At 43.4% G+C, this 14212-nt stretch overlaps 1 protein-coding gene across 1 annotated transcript; it reads right to left on the reverse strand.

The window, feature by feature from the left end:
• Nucleotides 1-786: 786 nt before the first annotated feature.
• On the reverse strand, nt 787-4548 carry LOC119918247 (prostasin-like). The gene is made up of 4 exons (XM_038738886.1): nt 4376-4548; nt 2336-2356; nt 2066-2227; nt 787-1117 (listed from the first exon to the last, which is right to left on the reverse strand). The coding sequence occupies exons 1-4, from the start codon at nt 4546-4548 to the stop codon at nt 802-804; spliced, it is 672 nt and encodes a 223-aa protein (XP_038594814.1). The 3' UTR covers nt 787-801.
• Nucleotides 4549-14212: the final 9664 nt, after the last annotated feature.

A 14212-nucleotide genomic window follows, 5' to 3' on the forward strand; every position in this document is an offset into this window, starting at 1 on the left:
CTCCACCTTTCGTAGTACGGGTTAATCTGGAAGTTACACCTCACGTCACAAAGTACTCATAAAGTTACCTTGATAAGCCAGTTGCCGTGTTTTGTAGTCCAGGCCCTGTGGCTCATATGTGTGACATCTGTATCTCCCTGCCTATGTGTGTGTGTGGGGGGGTGGGGGGTCTCCCTTATCCTGATTACCTGATGTGTGCCAGCTGGTTGTGCCCCACAATGCTTGTTTGCTCTTGAATAAATGTTTTTTAGTTCTGTTCAGTTCCTGTCCGGTCACTGTAGTATGTTGAGAGTTCTGCTTGTCTCTGTGTGGTTGCATTTACCAGTTTTATTTGGATTTAGATTTGTGTGACAGATTATAACCTTTGTTTGACATTGCAAACTGATATCAGCTCTCCAGTGTTGTTTGTTTGGGCTCAAACCTGCTTAGCACTCAATGAATTCTGAGACAACATAGTTATTGCCACTATTGTAATTAGATCATTTTGTTTGACATTGCAAACTGATATCAGCTCTCCAGTGTTGTTTGTTTGGGCTCAAACCTGCTTAGCACTCAATGAATTCTGAGACAACATAGTTATTGCCACTATTGTAATTAGATCATTTTTGAAAACAAATGTAATCCAGGTCCTTTTTGACCCACCTCCAGACAACCTCCAGTTCCTCCAGTTAATGTCACAGACAAATCATGATAAAAGGATCCCTGCACACAGTAACAGGAATGATTTGTTTCTCCCCTGGGTAAAGGGGGGACTGCATTTTTGCACTGAAAAACACAGTTGTTGACACCACTGTATTTACACTATCTCTGAAAATAAATGTAATCCAGGTTTTCTGACCCACCTCCAGTTCCAACATTGCCCCAGCCGGTGGCCCAGGAGACAGTGCCCTTGTAGAAGGTGCTGCCTGTGGCTGCCAGGCAGACGGGCTGGACGTAGGCGTTGAAACCCACCGGTGAGGAGAGCTTCAGGAGGCAGATGTCGTTTTCAAAAGTTCCAGGGTTAAAGTTGGGATGAATGATGATCTGTGATACTGCCCGAGACACTTGATTGGGGTTTGTTCCCTGTAGACTCTGGAGACCCAGAACCACAGTCAGAGTTCTCGTGCCTACGCCTTGTCTGAGTTATCAGAAGAGAAAAAAACAGTGCAAAGACATGAAAAGCAGAACTGTAGTCAAGAACATTTCAGCAGACACTAGTCCATCTAGTTTGTATGGAGCTTGTTAGATGTTAAAACAGGGAGATTCAAATACTCACAAGTTAGTAATTTGTTTCGTAATAATATAAATTCCATTAATTAAAATACTAATTCCATAAGTTGTTCCCTCAAATTCTTGATTAGTACTCCAGTCTGCACATGTAGTCCATGTTCTTTGCATCTGTTTAGGTGGAGACCAACAGAACTTTTCTGGACCGAAAAACATCTGTAACATCAACAGGTTTTTCCCCTCCTGTGTTTGCTTCTTCTGAGTCTTTAATTCTAGATTTATTGTCGTCTATATTTGGACTAAACTCTCAGGAATGATCTGCCTTACACATGACTGAATGGAAATGACGCTAAATGATGTAGAAAGTGTTTCTTGCTGACTGACTCTCTCTGACTTTAATTGTCTTGATAATACGTTAAGTTAATTGGGGAAATAACAGAAAAGAAAAATCTTTCTAATAAATGAAGAAAGTTGTTTGTTCTGCTTTTATTGTTCAGACTGACAGCGAAAATATTTTAACAAGACGGCAAATCATTAAACGAATCACAAATAAAACTTGGCAGTGATACACTTGAGTTTAATCAGGACTATTTGTCTTCATGAAAACAGTGTTGCAATGAATCATATCAGTACGATCAGCTGTCCAATCAATAACGGCTATACGATAAAGGGGCGTGTTGATCAGTAAAAAAAAAGAAAAGACAAACAACAGACTTGAGCTGCACCCCATGTTTACAGTCCGATAAGCAACATGTGATGTGAGAATGGACTTGGAGACGTTTATGACCAGATTGTTTCACAAGTAACCAGTTCACAAAGCTAAAAAAAGCTAAATCATTGCCCTACCCTTACTGCTTACCTGGTGCAGCATTGAGCAGCAGTCAGCACCCACTGATTGTTAATGAGGGATCCTCCACAGATGTGGGGCTCTGAGGTTCGCAGACTGGCCTGCCAGGGCCAGCTGCCTGCAGGGCCACATCTCCTCCGACAATCCTGGTGTTGAGTGTTGGCAGACCACACACTGAGGAGAGAGACAAAGACAAAGTGGGAAATAAGAAGAATAGAAACATGTCTAAAACGTTCCAGTGACAGACAGGAAGTAAAAAAGTGAGTAGAAACTTTGACTTACCATTCAGTTGTGAGTGAGACTCTGAAAACACAAAACAAACAATATTTGATACAGAAATTGTGTTTATATTTACTGATGTTTTTGATATATTGATGTGATATTTATGTCAGGATGTTTGTCATCACTCTTAACATTTCTTACTAAAATCATTCAAACACAATGATTGTCTCAAAAATAAAATAATTGAAAAATACATGTCCCTGAATAAAAAAAGTTCTCATACATGTCTTAAATTAAATCCACAATATTCCTTAGTTTGCATGCTTTCAAAAAACAGACTGAAAAGAATAAGAGAGTTTCTTTTTTAAGGTGGCTTTAAGTTGCAGAATTACATGTCTGTGTTAAAAGAAATTCAGTGCCTTTAACGGTCCAATTAAGTACCATTGAACTTAACTACTTAGCTTGTGCTAAACTGGATTTCTGGCTTGAAAAGTATATACAAATAATACAAATGTATGAAAGATGTAGAATATTTTAAGGATTGTTGAAAAGATGATACTAAACTGCATTGCTGGCTTTAATTTGCATGAAGAAGTAGCTAAAGGACTGTTTCCATGTCAATTTTATTTAGAATTACAATAAACCTCATATTGCTAATGTGTGTAATGATTTAATTAGTATGAATGGGAATACTACCTATAATGTATTACAAATGTGGAGTATTTTCTATAATATAATCAACTTTAGTTGTCAGAATTAGACACAGTGCAACGCATGCAGAATTTGTTTTCTGCATGTAACTCATTGTAATTAGGAGCACTGGGCAGACGTAGTGCAGCACCCAGGGAGCAGGTAGGAGGTCAGGGCCTTGCTCATGATCTGAGCCGACACGGTCTGTCTCCACCTGTGTCTGTGGACAGAGCTAACACAGCCTGTCATCTCTGGGCAGCCAGGTCTGCCTGTGTCATCAGGGCTCTTTGGCCAAGCTGTGGTCACAGAGTCTCTATAGGTGTATTGTTTCCCAATCTTAAGGTTCTATTTGATCAAATATAAACATAAAAATTGTTGCAGAAAGAGAAAGGAGGAGAGGGAACAGGAGGAGAGGGTCGCATAGCTCCCAAACTAGAATCTATTGGATTTTTTACTAATGACATTGTAGAAGATTTTGCTCAACGTAAAGCTCGTCAAATGCAATTCAAACAGGGGAGTACAAGTGTTTTTTCAAGAGATTTGGTTAAGTCTAATTGTATGGGTTATGTTTTATCATTTTGGGGTCAGGTTGCCGCTGAGCACCTGTTTGATTGTAGGTATCACACTGCATGTGCGCTGTAGCTGGCCAGTTTCCATGACCTGGTGTTGTTGATAATTATTGCAGTGCTCTCCTGTCTTATTTACCATTATATCTTGCATCTCTGTTGAAAAGGAATGCGGTTGTCCTGATTCGTGAGGTTATTGTACAGCATCACAGAGGACACCTCCCCTGCACTCAGGTGTTTGTAGTTACATTTCAGGATTTTGACAGCACTATCCAGGCTTCTAATAACTTCCTCTACGACTTCTGTACTTTGCAAATACAACATTCTAGGTAACACATTCTGATTGTAAAATCCAACACATGATGGTACTCTAGACTTGTGTAGAAGAATATTATTCCAGCATTCACACCAATCAGGAACAATCTTATAGACTTCAGCGGGTCTTGAAGATGGGGCTTACCACTTAATGAAAGATCTAAAATCTGGATCAACTTAAAACTTTTTAATATTTATTTAAGAATGTTCTGCAAGTGGAAGATTTTGTGTCTGTTTCATGATATCTTGTCAATCAGAAGCACAAATCACAGGTGTGCAACAGGATGCATAGATTTACTGTAACTTCATAAATGTTACTGTGGGGTGAAACTAAATTAGAATCACATTAAACAACGTTTTGCAATAAACACAAACTTTAATAGACAAAAGAGACTGTGCATGAAGTTAAAAAAACTACACGTAGAGGTTATTGCAATGTTTTTCACAATTAGTATACCATTTGGAAAAAATACATGTTTTCAAATTAAAAGTCATTATTTTGTACTAAATCAGTGAGGAGGGTTCTTACCTTGTGTCAGGAGAGTCAGCAGAGTCGCCACACAGATCACTTTGTAGAAAGCCATCGCTGTAAGTACATATCATCAGATCTGCACCTGCATAAATACTCTTTTTCTCCCCTCTCTCCCTCCCTCCATGTCTACCTCCAACACAAGCCCAGCTGTCCAGTGACACGCCCAACATCTATCTATAAATGTCATGTTGGACTCAACAAGGACTCAACAATGGAACCCAGATCTTCAAGGTCACAGTACCTATTTGGAATGGGTTGCACAAGAGGCTCATTGTTTTATTTGTGTGATTTCTAAATGTGTTTTCTATTGTTTTCACACAGGCGGGGGTGAACATTTTGAAACTGTAAAATGAGGACAGTTGGGAAATTGAAAGAAAAGGGGAGGCTTTTTGCCTTTTCCTCTTCTCCATTACTATCTGAGCTGTTTGAAGAGGCGTGTGCTCATGTGCTTTCAGCTAAGCCTGCTGACTGGAAATGGAAGGATTCAAGGAACTCAGGCCCCTATGGGGTGAATAAAAGAGCTTTCATGTATTTAGACCATCACCATCGAGGGAGGACCCAGTTTTTGGATAACAACTTCTACAGTTTTCAACAAATCTTCTATCATAAATTTGTCCCCTAAAAGTTTTCATGAAATATTCGCGTAATATATATGAAATCCCAAAATTTAGTTCTATTGTATTGCTTGGGAACTTCACCTGTCCATCTTTTTGTTAAAGATGTTTGCTAGCATCACATCTACATTTACAGTTATTCATTAGGCAGACGCTTTAATCCAAAGCGACTTAAGATTGAGGAACAACATACAAGAATCAAGAGCATCAATACAGCATGAGATCTACAACTGACAATACCTAGTTAGTAAGGGCAGCAATAAATACTAGTAAGAGCTAATAGCACGTATGGCATCAGTGGGTACTGAGTGAGGTAGGGCCTGATTTTTCTTATGTTGTATAGAGCAAAGCGGCACGACCAAGAGACAGCAGCAACATGGTCTGAAAAGGACAGCAGGTCATCAATCATGAGACCAAAGTTTCTCACCATCCTGGTTGGAGTGATGGTGGAGGAGTCAGTGTTTCCCACAGAATGACAGTGTAACTGTGGCGGTGTTGACTACCAGCTATATACACAGCGTGCTAGCCTCGAAAATCCAGCTGCATTCTAACATTAACTTAGCTGTCCTTATTAGCTAGGCTCCTTGCATGCTGACTAATAACTTCTTTAAAGCTGGGTCTCCGACACTGACAGCGTTGTGTTGGACAGATTTGTGCAGCGGTGTTCCACGAGGGAGAGAGAGCGAGAGAGGGACGGGCGAGCTGCACGAATGCGCTATGGTGCTCTGCAATCAAATACGATTCTAAATAGGCTTAGTAAAAAAAAAAAAAATCAATCTGTGGCAGTCAGCATTGAGATTGTGGCAGGCCGCCACAAATAAATGAACGTATGGGAAACACTGGGAGTCATCTATAAATGAAACAGGGTGCTGCGTGCATGCAAAGACAAATGGACCCAACATTCCTTTTAGAGACACAGGACGGGTTTCTATAGAAATATCATGAAAAAGAGGGTCTTGTTGCTGAAGGGGCAGTGTGAAGATACAAGTTGGAAACTCTGCTGCTATGTCAGCTCACACTGGCTATCACAAGGACTGCTAGAGCCATTTCACTAACATCGCAAAGTTAAAATGAGCCCAGGAGAGAAGAGACAAGGCAGTTTAATACAAAAAGTGATGTAAAAGAAGGTTTGTATCAAACATGCAATGAATATTATTATTATTATAATCCAGAATTTCGAGTTGCTCAACACAAGTGACATATCTGGGACATGTGATCACAGCAGAGGGCAAATCTTTCTCGTAAACACCATCCAATCTGTTCCAAAACCAATAACCATTAAATAAAATTGAAAAAGGTTGGCACGGTGGTGCAGTGGTTAGCACTGTTGCCTCACAACAGGTTCAGAGTTCGAACCTTGGTCATCCCAGGCCTTTCTATGTGGAGTTGGCATGTTCTCCCCATCTCTGTGTTCTCTCCAGGTGCTCCGGTTTCCTCCCACTGGCCAAAGACATGCAGGCTAGGTTCACTGGTGACGCTGAATTGTGACTGTGACTGTGAGTGGCTGTTTGTGTTTGTGTGCCCTGTGATGGACTGGTAACCTGTCCAGGGAACCTGTCCACCTCTCGCTCCAGTGCCCCTGCGACCCTGTACGCAGGATAAACGGTTGACGATGGACGGAAGGATGGATGGAGGAAAAGGTGATGAGCTTAGTATGAATGACTTAATACAAATCTCTCTCTTCCATGATTCATGGTGATAATCTCAGTGCACTTAACAGAATGACTTGGACTGACAAACCTGACTGCTTTCACTGACATAAAGGGCTATTTACAGTTTGTAGTGATCCTGTGATTGAATTCAATGAAATTACACCATGTGAAGGAAAGAAATACTGCCTTCATGTTGTGATCATCAAGTTTTCCCTCTGCTAAACAGGAAACCAGGTCATTGGTCAAAGCCCCACTAACTGAAAGGTGAGACATTCCAGCTGTCATCATTGTAGCTGTAGGCTATGTCGGTCCAGACCAGCCATCGCAAACTCATTCCAGAACCGTACAGCATGCCAGCAGCCATACCAATGCAAATCCTGCTACTGTTGATAGACCGAAGCTAAGCAGGTTTGGGCTTGGCCAGTACCTGGATGGGAAATCTCCTGGAAAAACTAAGTTGCTGCTGGAAGTGGTGTTGGTGGGCAACTAGGCGGCAGTCTTCCCTCTGTCCTAATAATAAGATACTAGTGCAGTGATGGGGATACTACGCTGTAGGAGCTGTAGTCCTTCGGATGAGACGTTAACCCGAGGTCCTGAATAATTGTGGTCATTAAAGGTCCCATGGCACTTCTTGCAAAGAGCAGGGGGCTCCCGGTGTCATGGAAAAATTTCCAACCTGGCCATCTAGTAATTGGCTCAATGTTTCTCTGCCTCAAGCTGATGTGTGGTGAGCGTTCTGGTGCTAAATGGCTGCCGTGCATCACCCAGGTGGGCGCTACACATTGGTGGTGGTTGAGGTGAGTCCCCCCCACTTCACTGTGAAGCGCTTTGAGTTTGTATGATAAAGCGCTATATAAATGTAATTCATTGTACAGCAACTTCGGACCCTCCGTTCACAACCCAAATCACCTAGCTGAGGCCCATAGCTGAGGACTCTTCAGGAGTATAGGCTGCTCACTGCTCTTTAGAGACCAACACAAAATCCAGGACGAGAAGAAGAGGGGGGACAGTGTTGGCACACTGTCTGAAGAAACCAACCTTATGAGCGAGATGTGAAAATGTGCCCTCCCTCCTATAGCATGCCGGTGTAACGGAGCTGCTGGGTTTATGTACTGTTTTCTTTGGAAATTGAACCATTTACGTAATAACTTTAAACACAAATTGTGCAATGTCAATATGGTTATGTCTCATAGCAGTTTTGTATTAGTGTGACCGTTAAAATACGTTTTATCAGTGTTTTCATTTTAACTTTCTAGCGCCAGTTTTACCACGGCAGGCGGGCCGTGTCATGTTACCTATGTAGCTTGTCAGCGTCTTGTCACTTGAGTAAACGCTGTATTTTTGTATGTTTAGGAAGCAGAGGTAATGTAAGAGGAGGTAAGGGGTAATTGATGTGTGCATTGTGTTCTGCAGGTATGTGTTTTCCTTCTGTTTATTAATGTAACTTTTGTTGTCTCTGTCACCTCCCACACACACTTTTAATTCAGACCACCAGGTGTCGCTGTTAGGCTATGTTGTTTTAAGGAAACCTATGTACTGTTTTTATGTAATTGTTGCATTTAATATTTAGTATTTCTGAACAGTGTTAATGGCTTTCTATGAACACTATGTACACTATGAGCAAAGTAACTCATGTGATGTTGGAGTAATGTGTTTGTAATGTATTTTGAATACATGACGTGCTCAGTCGCGTCTTGCACCGCTGAGGATGTGCGAGCCAATAAATTGTGGAAAAAGAAGTGATCTCAAGAGTCATCCTTCACACACCCGACCACACCCGTTACACCAAGCTCAAACAAACAACAATGAGTGAGATGCAGAAGGAACACTGGGTCACCAACAAGGACTAAAGATGGAATGCAGATCTCTGAGACCACGGCACCCATTCTGTTTGCTTGGATGGTTGGAACAAAAGGCTCATTGTTTTTTTGTGTGTTTTCACACATGCGGAAAGACTCATTACAATGCACAGCTCATGTTTCTGATGGACTGGGTGAACATTTTCAGAAAATAGGAAGATTGTGTTTCCAGCATGTTTTCTGGACAAAGGAAGGCTCCGGTTGCTGTGGTCCTCTTCTCCATTACTAATTGAGCTGTTCGAAGGGGTGTGTCCACATGTTCCTAAGGCTAAGCCTGCTGACTGGAAATGGAAGGATTCAAGGAAGTCAGGTGTGAGAAATACATTTTAGGTTTCTTAGGACTCATTATATTACTCTTAGAAATAAGTCTTGGTCAAAGTAATTTTGGCTAAACAGTGATTACTAATCCTCTCTGGGAACCATCACCTTATCGTGGAGAGGTTTGCGTGCCCAGGTGAGCCTGGAGGCCGTGTTGTCTGGAGCCTAGTGCTCCTGGTAGGGTCTCCCATGGAAAAGTGGTTCCAGGTGAGGGGCCAGACTGAGAATGGTTCATAGACACCTGATGAAAAAACAAGGAAGAGGAAGAGAGACCTGCCCGGAGGAAGCCCCGGGCCCCAGTCTGGAGCCAAGCCCAGAGGGAGGGCTCGCCGGCGAGCGCCTGGTGGCCGGGTTTGCCACGGAGCCGGCCGGGCACAACCCAAAAAAGCTAAGTGGCACCCCCCTCTCCATCTTTTGGGTGGGGCGGGGGAAGAGAGGGGCGAAGCTATCAACTGATCACCATCTGGTGGTGAGTTGGGTCAGGAGGTGGGGGAAGACTCTGGACAGACCCGGTAAGCCCAAACGGGTAGTGCGTGTGAACTGGGAACGTCTGGAGAGGCCCTGTCCATGAGAACTTCATCTCATTGAACATGAGTGGGCAATGTTCAAAGCTTCTATTGCTGAAGCAGCAGCATGAAGCTGTGGTCTCAAGGTCTTAGGTGCCTCAAGGGGCAGTAACCCTGAACATCATGGTGGACACCGGTGGTCAGGGAAGCCATCCAACTGAAGAGGGAGGCCTTCCGAGATTTGTTGCAAGGTACCAACAGGTCTGCTGTGGCAGAAGCAAAGCAGCAGGTGTGGGAGAAGTTCAGAAAAGATATAGAGAAGGACTTTCGGTCTGCACCAAAGTGCTTCTGGAGAACTGTCCGCAACCTCAGGAGGGGAAGCAGGGAACCGCCCAAGCTGTGTACAGTAAGGATGGGACCCTGTTGACCTCAACTGGGGAGGTAATTGGGCGGTAGAAAGAACACTTTGAGGAACTCCTAAATCGACTGACACGCCCTCTCTAGTAGAGGCAGAGCTGGAGGCTGGTGGGGATTCTCGTCAATTTCCCTGGTGGAAATCATTGAGGTAGTCAAATAACTCCACAATGGCAAAGCCCCAGGGATTGATGAGACACGCCCGAGAAATGCTAAAAGCTTTGGGTGTGGAGGGGCTGTCTTGGATGACACGTCTCTTTAACATTGCGTGGAAGTCGGGTACAGTGGCGAAGGAGTGGCAGACTGGGATGGTGGTTCTCCTATTCAAAAAGGGGGACCAGAGAGTGTCTGCCAATTACAGGGGTATCACACTTCTCAGCCTCCTCGTAAAGTCTACTCCAAGGTGCTGGAACGGAGGGTTCGCCCGATAGTTGAACCTCGATCAAAGAGCAACAATGCGGTTTTTGTCCTGGTCGTGGAACAACGGACGGGAGTATGGGGTGAGGGGGGCCCTTCTCAGGGCTATCCAATCCCTGTACATCCAAAGCAAGAGCTGTGTCCGAGTACTCGGCAGTAAGTCGGACTCTTTCCAGGTGAGGGTTGGCCTTCGCCAGGGCTGCGCTTTGTCACCAATCCTGTTTGTGATATTCATGGACAGGATATCGAGGTGTACTTGTGGTGAGGAGGGGTTGCAGTTCGGTGGCCTTGGGATCTGGTCACTGCTTCTTGAAGATGATGAGGTCCTGATGGCATCATCGGTTCGTGACCTTCAGCTCTCACTGGATCAGTTCGCAGCGGAGTGTGAAGCGGTTGGGATGAGGATTAGCACCTCTAAATCTATGGCAATGGTTCTCAGCAGGAAACCGGTGGAGTGCCAACTCCAAGTAGGGAATGAGTTCTTACCCCAAGTGAACGAGTTCAAGTACCTCGGGGTCTTGTTCATGAATAAGGGGAGATTGGAGCAGGAGATTGGCCAGAGAATCGGAGCAGCGGGGGCGGTATTGCACTCACTTTACCGCACCGTAAGGCAAAGCTGAGCCGTAAGGCAAAGCTCTTGATCTACCGGTCAATTTTTGTTCATACCCTTTCATTCCTTAGGCGGGTGGCTGGTGTCTCCCTTAGAGATAGGGTGAGAAGTTCGCCATCTGTGAGAGCATCAAAAGGAGCCAGTTGAGGTGGTTTGGGCATCTGGTAAGGATGCCTCCTGGACACCTCCCTAGGGAGGTGTTCCAGTCACGTCCAGCTGGGAGGAGGCCTCGGGGAAGACCCAGGACTAGGTGGAGAGATTATATCTCCTCTCCACACTGGCGTGGGAACACCTCGGGATCCCCCAGTCAGAGCTGGTTAATGTGGCTCGGGAAAGAGAAGTTTGGGGTCCCTTTCTGGACTAATCAACTTACTAATCAAAGGGTCCTGGTCTACAATAAACATCTGCAAGCGTGTAGGTGATCTTAACACAAACGCTCCGCTAATGATCGCTTGGGTCCAAACTGCACATAAAAATACCTGTAAGTCCACCTCGTAAAACGAGAGAGGGAACCTGCCTGATTTTTGGACCGGGTGGTGACCAGCTGGATGTTCCAAACGACTTAAAAAACGTGAGTACGATGTTTTGAATCATTTCTTGCAAACTGGAAAAAATCTAGGTTGATAGGGCATGTGGGAAATGTTTATCAGAATTCTGCATAAAACCTTCATGGTAGTCAAATGTTTCTGTCGGGTCAGACATCTTTTCTGGAAAAAAGTTTGCCCAGGTGGGATTTATAGGACTATAAAAAAAATTCTGTTTACAGTTTGTTATCGGGTGTGTAGATAACAAGTCTCATGTAAATCCTGAAAGAAGGTCTAAAACTTAAAAAATAAATAAATAAAGTAATGGCCTATTTGCAAATCCTGAGTGATTTTGGAAATGAAAAGATGTGCATGTTTATGAAAAGTTGAGCCCTTGCCGCAGCAGCCTGGGTCCAACTCTGACCCTGGCTGTTGTTCACATGTTATTCTCTCGCTCTCTCTTTTCTGATCTAAAACTGTCCCATCTTAACAAAGATTAAATATATACACATACACTCACCTAAAGGATTATTAGGAACACCATACTAATACTGTGTTTGACCCCCTTTCGCCTTCAGAACTGCCTTAATTCTTCATGGCATTGATTCAACAAGGTGCTGAAAGCATTCTTTAGAAATGTTGGCCCATATTGATAGGATAGCATCTTGCAGTTGATGGAGATTTGTGGGATGCACATCCAGGGCACGAAGCTCCCGTTCCACCACATCCCAAAGATGCTCTATTGGGTTGAGAGCTGGTGACTGTGGGGGCCATTTTAGTAGAGTGAACTCATTGTCATGTTCAAGAAACCAATTTGAAATGATTCGAGCTTTGTGACACGGTGCATTATCCTGCTGGAAGTAGCCATCAGAGGATGGGTACATGGTGGCCATAAAGGGATGGACATGGTCAGAAACAATGCTCAGGTAGGCCGTGGCATTTAACAACACAGTCTCACTCCCTACTCGTCAAATGTCTGACGCATGGTCAAGGCCCTTTGTCGTTGCTTTTTAAAGACTTGGGTAGAACCCTGTTCTCCTGCTTCAAGGTCCGGGTTCTGGCCCTCTATCCACCCCAATCACCTCCTTACTTCGTCTTTTCTCTTAAATATCATACTTGCCTTTACCATCAAAAACTGACACAACAGGGCTTCCCTCAATACGTCGAACTATGATGTCAAAGGGATCCCTAGTGAGTGACAAACTGACGATTATGGCTCTTGACCAAGCGTCCATATGTGACGACTTGGGAGTGGGACCGGGTTGCATTTAAACGATGCCCAATTGGCACTAAGGGGCCTAAAGTGTGCCAAGAAAACATCCCCCACACCATTACACCACCACCACCAGCCTGCACAGTGGTAACAAGGCATGATGGATCCATGTTCTCATTCTGTTTACGCCAAATTCTGACTCTACCATCTGAATGTCTCAACAGAAATCGAGACTCATCAGACCAGGCAACATTTTCCAGTCTTCAACTGTCCAATTTTGGTGAGCTCTTGCAAATTGTAGCCTCTTTTTCCTATTTGTAGTGGAGATGAGTGGTACCCGGTGGGGTCTTCTGCTGTTGTAGCCCATCCGCCTCAAGGTTGTGCGTGTTGTGGCTTCACAAATGCTTTGCCGCATACCTCGGTTGTGGTTATTTCAGTCAAAGTTGCTCTTCTATCAGCTTGAATCAGTCGGCCCATTCTCCTCTGACCTCTAGCATCAACAAGGCATTTTCGCCCACAGGACTGCTGCATACTGGATGTTTTTCCCTTTTCACACCATTCTTTGTAAACCCTAGAAATGGTTGTGCGTGAAAATCCCAGTAACTGAGCAGAGTGAAATACTCAGACCGGCCCGTCTGGCACCAACAACCATGCCACGCTCAAAATTGCTTAAATCACCTTTCTTTCCATTCTGACATTCAGTTTGGAGTTCAGGAGATTGTCTTGACCAGGACCACACCCTAAATGCATTGAAGCAACTGCCATGTGATTGGTTGATTAGATAATTGCATTAATGAGAAATTGAACAGGTGTTCCTAATAATCCTTTAGGTGAGTGTATAGAGGTATATACCAGAGTAGTTTCATTATACTGTAAATAACACATCTTAGAAAGACATTGCAGATGTTTCCATTTAAAGTCCTATAGAGTTTATTGTGGTTTGATAAGCGTTTTTTCTAAACATTATGGGCCACTAAGAATGGAACAAATTAACTGGCATATGTATGAGATGATAAATACATAAACTTTGTGATAAACTCATTTCAGTGTCTAGTGTATAAAATTGTATATAAAAAAGAGTGCACCGCTTGGATTGTGAAGTGTGTTACAGGCCACTTTGCAAGTTTATCCAGAGTTAGTTTATGTTTGATAAGATCTGACCATATACAATATGGGAAGATCAGAGTGATTGTGTGAAATGTGTGAATGATGAGCCCATTGCAAGTGAAAGCATATCCATCCCAGTGAGTCAGTAGAAAACGTGGGAAAAAAACAGGGAATTAAAATCTTTGCCTGACATTCTTTCAGGTCCAGCAAAATTAATGCCAGAGAAATGGGAAAAAGTGTGGTTGGGGATGTTTTTTCACTGTGGCACAAGAAGAAGAAGTTGAAAAAAACACCTAACCCTAAAGGGACTGATGGTGAGGAATCAGTTGAGCACTGATGCCAAGCATGCCTGCATGCCTGCCAACAATTGTACCTCCAAATAATGCTTTTAAATGCTATAATATCCTTTGTGGGGTTCATCAATGGTGATAAATTATTTGAAATATATATTTTATGAATGTTTAGAGTTGTTAATATTTTATTACACCTACTAGAAGTAGCAGGCAGGGAGGTGACAGTTGGTGTGTTGTGTTTGAGTTTATTTTGTCCCTTTTTGAGAGTGTGAGAGGTGCTTGGTGGGTTTTGGTTTTGTCTGTCTGT

The sequence above is a fragment of the Micropterus salmoides genome, unplaced genomic scaffold (genome assembly GCF_014851395.1).
Source record: "Micropterus salmoides isolate LMB-PRFRI ecotype aquatic unplaced genomic scaffold, ASM1485139v1 Ms_hic_scaffold_10, whole genome shotgun sequence".
Taxonomy (NCBI): Eukaryota; Metazoa; Chordata; class Actinopteri; order Centrarchiformes; family Centrarchidae; genus Micropterus; species Micropterus salmoides.

Excerpts from the sequence above, each read along its gene's own strand:
- LOC119918247 (XM_038738886.1), bottom strand. The coding sequence starts at position 4,548 with ATGTTGGGCGTGTCACTGGACAGCTGGGCTTGTGTTGGAGGTAGACAT. Across the intron at positions 2,357-4,375 it reads GCTGACTCTCCTGACACAAG|AGTCTCACTCACAACTGAAT; the intron begins GTAAGAACCCTC and ends TTGTGTTTTCAG. Across the intron at positions 2,228-2,335 it reads GTCTCACTCACAACTGAATG|TGTGTGGTCTGCCAACACTC; the intron begins GTAAGTCAAAGT and ends CTCTCTCCTCAG.